Source organism: Equus przewalskii, chromosome 3 (genome assembly GCF_037783145.1).
Source record: "Equus przewalskii isolate Varuska chromosome 3, EquPr2, whole genome shotgun sequence".
NCBI lineage: Eukaryota > Metazoa > Chordata > Mammalia > Perissodactyla > Equidae > Equus > Equus przewalskii.
Genome location: NC_091833.1, coordinates 31,135,693 through 31,147,877, shown reverse-complemented (window position 1 = coordinate 31,147,877; position 12,185 = coordinate 31,135,693). Strand labels below are relative to the sequence as shown.

The window sequence follows — 12,185 nt, the reverse complement described above, 5'->3', positions numbered from 1 at the left end:
ACAAGCCTGTGAGCCCCCCACGCCCGCTCATCACCCCATTTCCCAGATGAGGAAATGGAGGCTCAGAGTCGGGGCCCAGCCAGCATGAGGAGGACTCGCAGCCCACCTCCTGACCGGCAGAGAGAATCAGGCGGGGTCGGACCAGGCGTTCCTGCAAGGGCAGGCCTAGGTCTCGGGACCCCTGCCCCCCAGGGCTTTCGGTGTGAACTCCGCTGGGGTCTCCAGAGAGAGGGGCCAGCTGCACGAGTGTGTGGCTGTGTGTGCGTGTGTTTGGGGGCACTCACAGCACAGCTCTCCCTTCCCTGCCCAGCCCTCTCCGCCCAGAGTCCACGATGGGCTCCAGGAGAGAGGAAACCCACGCTCCCCCACGCTCACAGGGATGTGCAGTACACACACCCAACTCTCCCAGAAGCCCACCAGGCACACGAGAAGCACCCCATGCCCCGGCCACCCACCACACAGAACCCTCACCAGGACATGCCCATCCCACCGCGCTGCTCTCATTGTGGGGGAAGGGGGGACCCCAGGATGAAGCCCCTCGCCTCCCTCCCAGCAGGACAGGGGAAGTCTCCCACGCAGCGACCATCCACCCTGCAGAATCTCCCTCCGGCCCAGGGGAGTGGGGGTGAGGGTGAGGTGCAGGTTTGGGTCCCAGAGGGGATGGGGGGCGAGTAGAGGGAGGGTGGGAAGGGAATGGAGGACAGAGGGGCCTCGGAGTGGAGTGGGGTGGCTGGAGGGAGCCCAGGGGGTCCCGGTTCAGGGTGCCTGGGGGGTGGTTCAACTCCACCGAAAGGGGAGGCGAACAGCTGGGGAGGGGGCTTCACTTTCAAGGAGGCGGTGTCGGAGCGAAAGGGTCTTTGGGGATGAGAAGACCAGGGCTCCCGAGTCTAGAGCCAGGACGAGAAGGGTGGCCCCGGAGCTAGGGTTGGGGTGGGGGTGGGGGACTGAGAAAAGTAGCGACTCAGCAGGGATCCGGGTGGAGGGGAAAAGGGGGCTCCCGTCCCGGGAAGGGACGAGGGTAAAGGGGGAGGTGCGGCGCTGGGGGAAAGATGAGGGTTTGGCCAGGACAGAAGTAGGGGGTGGGGGCCGGGTCGAGGGGCTCCAGGGTCCCGGCTCCGGGAAGGTGGGGGTCCGGAGAAGTGGAGGAAGGGGACGGGAGGAGGGGTCGTCCTGGTCCAGAGACAGAGACCGGCCGGGACGCGAGGGGCTGGGGGCTCGCGCTCTGGGGCGCAGAGCGGGATGGGCCGGGGGTCCTCTGCGCAGCGAAGAGGGGACGCGGGTCCCGGCGGGGACCGGGAAGGGCGGCGTCGGGGTCGTCTCCAGGGGAGGAGGGGGCTCGGGTCCCGGCCGGCGCGTACTCACGTCCAGGATGACGGCGGTGCCCCCGCGCGGCGAGGCGGGGCCGGGGCCGGGGTCCGCAGCGGCGGCGGCGGGGGCGTCGGGGGCCAGCGGCGCCCGGGGCTCGCCCATCCTGGCGCCCACCCAGCGCAGCAGCCCGCCCAGCGCCCGGCCCTGCGGCGGCGGCTCCCGGAGCAGCCTGTGCGCGCCGGCCCTGCACAGGCGCGCCGCCCGCTCGCACATCGCGCCGCGCCCGCCGCCGCCACCGCCCGGAAGCCCGCCGACCCCCGCCCGGCCCGCGGCCCGCCCCCGCGCGACCCCCACCCCGCGCCGCCCGCGCCGCCGCCCGCGCGCCCCGCCCTCCCTCGCTCGGCCCCCACGGCCGCGGCCACCGGGGGACGGGCCGGCTCCGGGGAACGGGGGGGGCGCTCCGCCCGGACCCCGAGCCACGTGCCCCGTGTCCACCTCACCCCCCCAACCCCCCGCGGCCGGGCGCGGCGGCAGGGGGCTGCCCCCAGGGGCATGAGGCCTCGGGGCTGGGACCCGGGCCGGCCGCGGAGGGGGCTGTTCAGTAGGCACGGAGTTGGGGGAGGTCTGGCTGTGGCTGGGGGGGGTCCCTGGGGGCTGCCCTCCCGAAGGTTCCCCCCACCCTACCCGTGGCGCCGCCGCAGGGGCCGGAGCGCGGGTGTCCGGCGAGCCTGGAGCGCCCTCTGCCGGCTCCCGCTCCCGGGATCCGTGCCCACGCGCGCGGGCTCCCCGTCACTCCCCCCCGACACCCACTCTTTGCTCCCGCGGGCGTGCACGCCCCCTCAGACCTCCCCCTCCCATTGCACAACGCCCAGAACCGGGCTTTGCCCCAGAACATCCTCTTCCCGTCACACTCCGTCCACCATCATCCATCCATCTAGCCACTGGTCCAAAGGGTTGGTTAGGGAGCCCCCGCTAGGTGCTAGGCCCCGCACTAGACGCTTGGTTCCAATCATGGGCAAAACCGACCGGGTCCTTGGCCTCCGGGAGCTTACATCCGAGTGGGCGGAGCCAGGTACTGGAATGATTCCCCAAATGAATGAGGTATTACAACTGAATTGCAATGAAGATGTGGCCCCTTGGGCCATAAGCCATTTGCCCTGGTGGCCATGTGGCCATGGAGGGGTCTGTGTCAGAAGAGGCTTCCTAGAGGAGGTGAGCCCTATGCCGAGAGAGTGGAAGAAGAGGAGGAGTTGGAGAGAGGAGGGAAAGTGCCCTCAGCTGGAGACCAGACTGTGCAAAGGCCCTGTGGCAGGTACAAGCCTGGTGAGGGACTGAAAGGAGGCAGTATGCTGGGATGGAGTGGGAGAGGGGCAGGGACTAGGCTGGAGGGGTAGGAGGGCTGTGGAAGGCTCTCCAGCAGCCCATTCCTCACACACACCCTCCTGCCACTTCTCTACACAGCTGTGCTCTCACCTTCTCCCACTCGGCTGCCCCCCACTTGGGACACCATCCTGCATCTCCCAACCCCCCAGACCAAGGACTTCCTTCTACATGGCCCTGTGCCCACCCTCCCCCCAGCTCCCAGAGCAGGGCCCTGGGTCCTGGGCCCCTCCCCAAGCACAGAATCCTCAGACACATGAGTGGAGGCAGGCGCTGGTTTTATTTGGACCTGATTCTGGAAGGAGCCGGGCCTGGAGTCCTCCTGGCTCCGTGCTCAGCTGGCCCTGGTGATCCCGGCTCCCGCTGGCAGCTTTCGCCCCACTCCTAGGTCTGGGCCTGCCCTGGCCTGCAGCCACTGTTCCCCCTGGGCCCCAGCTTGAGTGCGGGCAGCCTGGGTCCCCACTCCTCTTCGTTGGCGAGGCCTGTTGCACAGGCTTGTGGCCGCTCCTGTCTCCTGCCAGGAGAGGCCCCCTTCCCTCACTGGGGCATCTTGGGATGGGCCCTGTGTCCACAGGGCTCTGGCGATCTCCCCTCCTTTTTAGGGCCTGGGTGTGAGGATCCCAGGCTGGGTGCTAGGGTGGCTTGCTGGCCTCCTTCCTCATCAGGGAGCTGGCCACGGCCAGGGCCCCACCCTGTACAAAGCGCACAAAGTTGTCCCCGGCCAGCGGCCCCATGGCGTACAGGCCCTCCTGCTGGGTGCTCTGGTAGGTGAAGGGGTCCACGTCGATGGGGTTCCTCTTGGCGCTCAGTGGCTGGTCAGGGTCCACGGCGAGGTCAGTGCCCGCCCCGGGGAGGAAGGAGAGGTTGGGGTGGGAGCCGATGAGGACTAAGACCAGGGAAACGCCGAAGACCTTCTGGAGGCCCTTGGGGTCCCGGAAGACGGCCTGGCGGTCCTCCTTGAAGAGCAGCAGCTGGTGCTCGGGGAGGCTGCGGTAGCCCTCGTAGGGGCTGGGGGACAGGATGGACTGCTCCCTCATCATCTGGTGCACCTTGTGGTACTCGGGGTACAGCATCTTGGGCAGCTGGTTGAACACCAGGCCGGGGTCGTCCACGGGCCGACGGAAGGCGTGGATGACAGGGATGTTGTAGTGGCGGGCATAGAGGACCGCGTCGGCCGCCGACAGCCCCGCACCCACGATGAGGACGGGGTCCGAGGCCGGGGTCACCAGGCCTGCCCGTGTGGCCACCTCCAGGGCCGAGAGCTCATGGTGGACGAAGGGCAGGGCCTCCCCGGGGAGGCCCAGCCGGGCCGGGCTGTCGGACGTGCCCGTGGCCAGGACCACGTTGCGGGCGCACAGGGAGAAGGGCTGCTGACTCCGGTCCTCGGCGGTCAGGAAGCCGCTCACATGGAAGAGGGGGCTGGGGTCCTGGGCCCCGGAGCCGCTGGGCTCAGGGATCCCCCACTCCACAGCCGTGACCACGGCACCCGACACGAAGTTGGGGCCCAGGCCCTTCTTGATCACGTAATCCCTGTAGTAGTGGGCAATGTCCCCCGCCGTGGCCCGGCTGTTGCGAAGGCCTCTGGGGGGAAAAGACACAGGAGGGTGAGTGTCAGAGAGTGGGCTGGGGTGTGGGGGGCCATCAGGTGGGCTGGGGGCAGACCAGGCTGGTGTCAGGCCCTGGAGGCGGACAGTGGCCGTGCCACCCACCCGCCGTAGGACTTGGCCACGTGGTTTAACCGCTCAGTCTTCTCTTCTGTAGAATGGGGCTAAGGGTACCTCAGCAGGGTGGGGTTCACAGTGTGGCCTGCAGAGCTAGACGGCCCGGGTTCAGATCCTGGCTCTGCCGTGGAGGGGCTGTGTGCCTGAAACTCCCTGTGCCTCAGTTTCCTCCTTTGCAATGTGGGGAGGATGATGGTGATGGTGCCTACTTTGTGTGGTTGTGCAGAGGATGGGATGATGCTAGAAACAGAGGTGAGGATGGAACCTGGCGGCTGGCGAGTGACGTGTAAGAGTCGTAAGAATCGGCCACTGTTATTGCCTTGAAGGATTAAATGATATTCCACATAAATATGGTAGGATTCCATTTTTATGGAGTTGAGAAAGAGGCAAAATGAATCCATGGAGTTAGAGGTCGAGAAAGTGGTCACCTCTGGGGAGGAGGCGGGGGCGGTGGCTGGGAGGGAGGACGAGGCTCCTGGGGACAGGGCCTCTGCTTGCTGACCCCTGGTGGCTGGGACGCAGGCGTGTTCACTGCGAGAATTTCCACCCGCTGTAAGCCTGTGGGTTCTGTGCTTCCTGTACGTGGGCAATGCTTCAGTAAAGAAGTTGGTTAAAAAGTAACCCGAGCACAGCGCTTTGCTCACCCAGTAACAGCGGGAGGGTTTTATTATTGTAATTGTCACACCACCCTCTCTGGGCCACTTTGCACCAGGGCGCTGGTGGCTGACGTCTCTGCCTCCCCTCAGCTCCTCCCTACGTCTAGCTGTGTGGCCGCAGGTCAGTGGCTTTCCCCAGCTGTGCACATATTGATAAGGATGAACTCAGTTAATGGGAATCCTGCGTGACACGCCCACACCACCAGTTGTCACGGGCTCAGACCACAGCCCCCCAAGGCCACTCCAGCCTGCCCAACTCATCAGTCTGCTACTGAAACTGGAACTTGGAATTGATTTCTGTGGGTTTGTCGTTTCTCTTTCTCTGCTTTAGTAAAAACTGTTTTAAAGGGCTGTCCTGAGAAGCTGCTACGTAGGAGGTTATTTATAACAATGCACATTGGCAAGAATGAATGCCCCATGGCTGGGCCGTGGTTGGGGACTGTGTCCACACCACGAGGGCAGGGAACCCGTCTGTCCTGCATTTTGGCCCCGACAGGTAGGGGGTGGTCAGTGGAGATGCTGGCCCTCCCTCGCGAATATTAGGCAGCTGTGTAAAGGATGGTTTTGAGCTGTGTAGCCGCCACATGCAATGCTATGACAACGTGTCCAATTTTAAGAGTAGGATGTGAAAGGGTATGTCCACAAATGTAACTCAAATCCTGTCTGTGTGTTAGCAAACACATCACTAACAAGCCGGGATGTCTTCCTACCAAATCTGCAGGGACGAAAAGTCTGTGTCAAAGAGACAGACCGTGAACCCTGGAGAGGTGGACACTGAGGTGGGTGGGGGTGACAGGCCCCCTGTCACGGCCCCCGAGGGCAGAGGAAACAGGGCCTCAAGTACAGGGGCAGACGCCACCCTGGTGGCATCGTCTGCCCTGGGGCACCGGGCAGCTTTAACACCTTGCGGCCCAGGATGAGGGAGACTGGGATTCGTTCGTTCAAGGATTCAGCCCCATCCCCAGGGTGGTGGGAGGCGTGCAGGGCGGTCACGATGGAGCAGGAAACACGATGAGGAGAAAAGATCCCGAGACAGGACAGCGACAGGTAGAAGAGGGGGTTGGGGCGACTTGTCTCCCCTCTCTGTTGTCTGTGTTGTGGTTATGTTTCTAATGCAAAAGCTTTTCAAAAGACAGAAGTGCATCCTATTTGCTCATGTAGAAGGAAAGAGATTGTTCCAGGCCTGGCTCAGAATAGCGGGAGGGGTGGCAGGGAGGCCAGAGGACTGGGGAGCCTGGGCCAGAGGCACGGGGCAGGGCGTGGGGGGCAGAGGCCAGCTGTCACCCCATCCTTGGAGGCTGGGATGCTAGGGGGAGGCCAAGTTGGGGTCGTGTGGCAGGGGGAGGGAGCACTGGACTGGGAGTCCTGGGGCGAGCCCCGTTCTGCCGCTCACTCTTCCTGTGGTCCTAGGCAAGTCCTTTCCCTACCTGAGCCTCAGTTTCCCCTCTGGAGTAAGAGGAAGGTGCCCCAGATGAGCCCCGAAGCCCGTTCACCTCCGGTTGCTGGGCTCAACGTGGGGGTGGGCCCGGGTCTTCCCTGCCCCCCGCCCTGGGCTTTCCGGGGTGCCGTACCTTCGCTTCCTGCGCATCCAGTCCTTGACCGGCAGGTCTGGGAGCCCCATCCACTGGCCTCGGCTCAGGGTCACCATGGAGCCTTCGATGGACTGTGTGCGAGAGGAGTCCTTCGGTCCAGGCCTCTGCCGGCCCCCACCCGACTCGAGGCTGGGGGGCGTGGAGGCCTGAGAGAAAGGGGAGGAGGGAGAGGGAGAGGAAGGGCGGGGGGGGGGGGGGAGGAAGAGTCTCAACCCCAGAGACTTCATGGAGATTCGGCCCAGATCCCTCGCACCCCTGCCAGCCCCCACTCACGTGCCAGGCTCCCCCGGGCAGGTTCCGGCCCAGGACCACGTGGGGGATGGCTCGCTCCTTCTGGTGCTTCCAGGTGAGGACGGACTCCATGTCTCCCCCAAAGTCAGTGTCTGGACGCAGGAGGGCATCAAAGAGCAGGGCCACGGGGCTTTGGCACCGGCCTTCGAGGCCTTCGGACAGGTAATTCAGGTCCTGGGTTTGGGGGGATGCAGGTCAGAGGGGCCACCAGGGAAATGCCCCCTGGTCCTGCATTCCCACCCTAATATCGGGGGGTGGAGGGGGGTCAGATGAGCTTGGGAAATGCCGCCTCTCGAAGGAGATGATGCCCAGCAGCACGTTAAAGGCTCTGACAAGGCCTGTAGCTGTCATTAACCTGTTTAATGTTGCCAATCCCAGCGTCTCTCAGACTCACTGGAGTAGGAACATTTTCTCTGCGTATTATAATGAGGAACTAGTGTCCTGTGGGAGGCATTTTGAAAAATGCCCATCTAGACAAAATGCCGGCTTACTTCCTCATCCCCAGCTTGTGGGTGGGAGCCTCGGAGGATGGTTGTGGCCTGAAGGGGGAGGTGGACAACGAGCGGCCTCCTGGGAGGCAGGGGCACAGAGGCAGGACTCAGAAGCGCTCTCGGGCAGGGGGCAGTGGGACTCAAATATCGAGGGCGGGGTTTCTCAACTTTGGCCCTGCTGACATTAGGGCCGGCTCCTTCTTTGCGGTGGGCGCTGTCCTGTATGTTGTAGGGCATTTAACAGCATCCCTGGCCTCGACCCTCTGAGCCGGAAGTACCCCCACTCCAGCTGTGACAACCGGCATTGTCGCCAAGTGGCCCCTGGAGAGCGAAGTCGTCCCCTGTTTAGAACACTGGTCCAGGGCCGGCGAGGCCAGCTGGGGTGTCACTGCTGCCTTGGGGTCTCTCACAACTTCCGAGGCTGATGTCAGGCCTCTCCTGTTCCGTGATTGGTCTGGTGTCTAACAAATGGGTATTTTGGGTTTCGCCCTGGGAGAGCTGGGGGAGTCTCCCGGGAGGGGGTGCCCCCCACGGAGCTGGGCCCACCTGGTCCAGGATGGAGACGCCAGGTGCCTCGGCGAGCTTCCTCTGCAGCAGGGGGTGCGGGTGGACGGCATCCGGCTTCACGTATGGGGTGTAGCCGGAGAGCAGGTAGGACAGACAGATGCCCGAGGGACCATTGCCTGGGGGGAGAGAGGGCGGGGTCAAAGGGCGGCACTTTTAGGTGCAAGAGACCGCCCCCCCCCTCCCCGCCGCCACCGAGGGCTTTGGTCTTGATCTGACTCATTCATCGATTTGCTTTTCATTCATAAAGACGAAAATACATTTATTAAGCCCTTGGCGTGTGCTGGGCTCTGTGCATGATGACAGTCAATAACAAAGTCTCGAGCGATGGTTGGGTGCCCACTGTGTGCCGCTCCAGCAACGAGGAAGCAGGGGTCATCACTGCTGGTGTTTATGGAGTGCTGGCTACGGGTCAAGCTTGGGGTCAAGGGATTTTGATAAAACCAAACAAGAAGAAGCTGACAGCTCTCCTGCTGAACCAGGTCCCTAGGAAGCCCAGAAGGGCATCCGCTGTCCCCACTGAGCTCTCCTGATGACTTTAGTGAGGTACATGCTACTCTTTTTTTTTCTTTTATACTTGGAGGAAGCTGGGGCACAGAGAGGTTAAGTAACTTGCCTGTGGTCACACAGCAACACGACCGACATTCTCAGATCACTAGGAACTAGTCCCATCCTCCCAGAGCTGACAGTCCAGTCGCTCAGATGGGCAAGTAAAATATTATAATACAGATTGCTACATGCTCTCAGGGTTGAGCTCAGGGCCTGTGGGTGCTCAGGAGGGGTGCCACCTGGGGGGCCACCTGCCCCCAGGTCTGAACGAATTGCACCGCTCACCTGTGGCACTTGGGCAATAAACCTCGTGACATCGCCTCCATTCTTATCTGTCTTTCCCCTCGTCTTAGCTTGCGCTGTCCAGAACGTTCCCCATGCACAGGATAGCATGGGGACGAACCGTATGAAATCATGCTGGTCAGCCGTTTTTGATTTACAAGAATGGCCATTTCATGTGGTTCAGCCTGATGCTTGTCTCGAGGGAGGGGCCATCTGTCCCCTGCTTTTGTGGACCCAAGGACAGGACCCCAGGACCCTCACGTGGGCGCCTAGCGCGGGCGCAGGCTTAAGGTCAGTCCCCCCGTACTCTCGCTGGGCCGCCTCGGCAGATGCTTCTGTTCCTGCCTCGCGGGTCCTTGGAGGGATCACGTGGGACGACAGTTTCTAAATTGCTAAGCACAGCGCCGCGCACACAGCCAACACTCCGTGGCCACTTTTAAGGACGACAATTGTAAAGGAAGGCCGGCCTGGGCTCCTGACCTCCGACCCCAGGGACTCAGGGCAGCCCTGAGTGGCACTCACCGATGATGACCGCCGTGAGGGGCTCCGAGCTGCCGGTGCCAAGGTGGTCTTTCCCCCAGTTGCTCATGGCTGTGGCTGGCGGGGGGCACGGGGCTGGCAGCCGACCTGGAGGCAGAGGGGAGGGAGGACCACTCGGTGAGCCGTGGGTGTCACGCAGTCACTCCCAGCTACAGGGTGGCCTCCTGCGGCCCTCAGGGTGAAGTTCAAGGTCCTCCCTGAGGCAGAACAGGATGCCACTCCCTCCCCCTTCTCCCCTCCTCACACCGCTCCAGGGCAAACCGACCCGACCCCTCTCCGGACCCCAGTTATGCGGGGGCCCCTGGCGCAGCCTGGTCGCCTGGTCTCTCGGAGCCTCACTCGCTCTCCCCATCTCATCGACAGGTGGTAACAGTGCCCGGAGCTTATCATCCACCTTCCACGAGGCCTCGTCTGCCCAGCCCGGGGAGCCCTGCCCAGCACGGTGCGACGGCCATAGCCCCCACCCTGCAATCCAGCCGTCGGGGCTTCAGTGTAGCCCCGTGGACTTTGGAGCCATCACGTGGCCCTGGAGAGGTGCTTCCCTGCTGGGGACCGTGGGCCCCTCCCTGGACCTCTCTGGGTCCCAGTTTACTCATTTGTAAAGTGGGAGCAATAATTGTCTCTTGCCTGCAGGGATGTTGAGGGACAAGCGGTAATGTCTGTGCAGCGCCTGCCTGCAGCCAGTCTGCCCCTGGGACAAGAGCAGAGCGTGCAGCCTGAGCGGGGGTGGGCTGGGCTGGAACAGGTGGGCCCGGTAAACCCAAGCCTGAGGGGCTCGGTTTGGGGAAAATGCTTGTAAACCTGTCGTCTCTGGAGCACCGGCGCCCCCTGCTGGCCACAGGCTCAAATCGCTCACAGGGACCCAAACCAAGTTCTTAGAGCTGCTGGGGCCGGAGGAGAGTCCGGACCCACCTCCCCCACGTCCCCAAACCAGACCCACCTTCCCTGTGTCCCCCAAACCCCGCCAACAGGGCCCCGGTCTCCCTCCCATCCAGCAGCCCTCTGTCCTGAGGACCATAAGGCAGCATCCACAGCATGGGCGAGGCATGGGCGGGCATTGAGCACTTACTATGTAGGGACATCTGACACGGTTTTCCTCCTGTCCTCCTCACACTGACCCCGCGCGGAAGCACCTCCAGTGAATGTCGTCAGTTAGCCCCCTTGGCAGATGTGTGAACTGGGGCTCAGAGGGGGCGCACGGTTGCTCAGTGTCACACAGCTGACTTCAAACCCAACTTAACCAGTGCCAAGGCTGTCTGTGTGCACCATGCATGCCACTCGGCCTGTCCTGGGGAGACCCAGTGGGCATCACAGAGTCACACACTCACGGTAAAGGAGTGGGTGGGTGGGCACCGGGCTGGACCACCCAGAGCGGCCGTGATGGGGCCCAGAGTCACTGGCCTCCAGAATTCTTCCAGAGAAGGCAGAAATCTGGATTTTTATGTGAATTCTCTGCTTTGGAAAAGTGGGCAACGAATTCACGTTGTTTTGAAAATCTTGAACAGGCAAAGCACACAGCCTGTGACGTGTGCAGAGCGACAGAAACACCAGTGTCCACTGCCGGACGGGTCCTGAGCAGACGGACGAGAGACGACCACCCAGACAGGCTGGCGAGAGGACGCAGGTGTCACTCGCACAGCGACAATGGACCTTCTGACAGCTCTTTACAGTTTGCGAGGAGCTTGCGCCTGAGAGGTGAGCCACGTCACCTCCGTCTGGCAGGTGAGGAAAGGGAGGCTCAGAGGATGAAGGATGTCTCCCGTGTCACACAGCGGGTGTGGCATGTCAGGTTCCTTGGGAACAGCCTTCCTCCCCTCAGCTGGGGCCCGGCCCGCGACAGCCTCCCCTGCCGTCTGGGTGAGCCCCGTGCCCCCCGGCTTCTCCGTGAGGAGATAACAAGTGACATCGGGGACACACGGCCTTCTCCATGCTGGGTTCCCTGTGGGGCGGTGCCGTCTGCCTGGGGAGGGGACTTGGGGTGACACAGCTACCACTAATAATAATCACAACAACAGTGGGCAGTGACATCTCCATACTTCTGCGGAGTTGGCTGGGTGCCAGCCATGTTCGAAACCCTCTATACACATCCTCTAATTTAATCTTCATTTAACGGGGTTATTATAAGTACGCTTCCAATCACTCCCGCTTTACAGATGGGGAAACTGAGGCCCAGCGGGCTTCTCACAGCCCTGTGCAGCTCGCACAGGCCGAGCAGGATTCCAGCCCAGGCTGGCCTGCTCCAGAGCCTTCTCCGTGCCCCTGAGCACATTGTGACGGCTGCCATGTGATAGGGTGACAGCACCCGCCAGGGGCCCTTCCTGGCTGGGCTGACAGTGTAGCATGTGTGTCCATCCCTGCTCACCCCCCAGCTCTGTCCTAGCGCTGGTGGTGGGGAGGGAGGCCATGGTGCTGACGTTCCCAGCTGGCAGGGGACAGTTTCTCACTAACCGCCGGCGCTGGGTGTGCCTGGTGGCCCTGGGGGTGGGACTGTCCTTCCCAGAGCGCTTCCCCCCCGCCTTCAGCTGGTACCTTCAGACGGCCCGGGGCCCCCCTGCCTCGTCTTCGCTGTCCCCAGGAATGACAGCAATGGGGATGTATGTGATGCCTGGGCTAAAGGCTCCCCATGCACTAGCTCCTGTGCACTGGCAGCCCTCTCTACAGACAGGGAAACCGAGGCACTGGAGGGGAGGCCACACCCACAAGGTCACAGAGTCAGTGTGTGGTGGGACTAGAATTTGATCCCTGGGGGCCGAGACTACCTGGACACCCCAGAATGCCCGACATGAGTGTGACAGGCTGCCTCCGGCTCCC

The 12,185-nt window shown here is 62.9% G+C and overlaps 2 protein-coding genes across 9 annotated transcripts in view; both read right to left on the bottom strand.

Annotated features, from left to right (window-relative positions):
* Window positions 1–1,615, bottom strand: part of NECAB2 (N-terminal EF-hand calcium binding protein 2) — a 29,668-nt gene extending 28,053 nt beyond the window's left edge. Inside the window, exon 1 of the mRNA XM_070613950.1 lies at window positions 1,363–1,615. Within this exon, the coding sequence (XP_070470051.1) occupies window positions 1,363–1,581 (219 nt within the window). The 5' untranslated portion in view covers window positions 1,582–1,615. The remainder of the gene's footprint in view (window positions 1–1,362) is intronic.
* A 1,334-nt stretch (window positions 1,616–2,949) lies between these two features.
* OSGIN1 (oxidative stress induced growth inhibitor 1) overlaps window positions 2,950–12,185 on the bottom strand; it is a 33,677-nt gene continuing 24,441 nt past the window's right edge. For 4 of the 8 annotated variants that reach the window (XM_070612385.1, XM_070612388.1, XM_070612384.1 and 1 more), the window contains 5 exons: window positions 9,357–9,461; window positions 7,986–8,122; window positions 6,931–7,122; window positions 6,637–6,803; window positions 2,950–4,269 (listed from right to left, as the gene is read on the bottom strand). In XM_070612385.1, the coding sequence (XP_070468486.1) occupies window positions 3,321–4,269; window positions 6,637–6,803; window positions 6,931–7,122; window positions 7,986–8,122; window positions 9,357–9,461 (1,550 nt within the window). In that variant the 3' untranslated portion in view covers window positions 2,950–3,320. The remainder of the gene's footprint in view (window positions 4,270–6,636; window positions 6,804–6,930; window positions 7,123–7,985; window positions 8,123–9,356; window positions 9,462–12,185) is intronic. The other 4 variants (XM_070612387.1, XM_070612390.1, XM_070612386.1 and 1 more) reach the window with 1 other exon arrangement.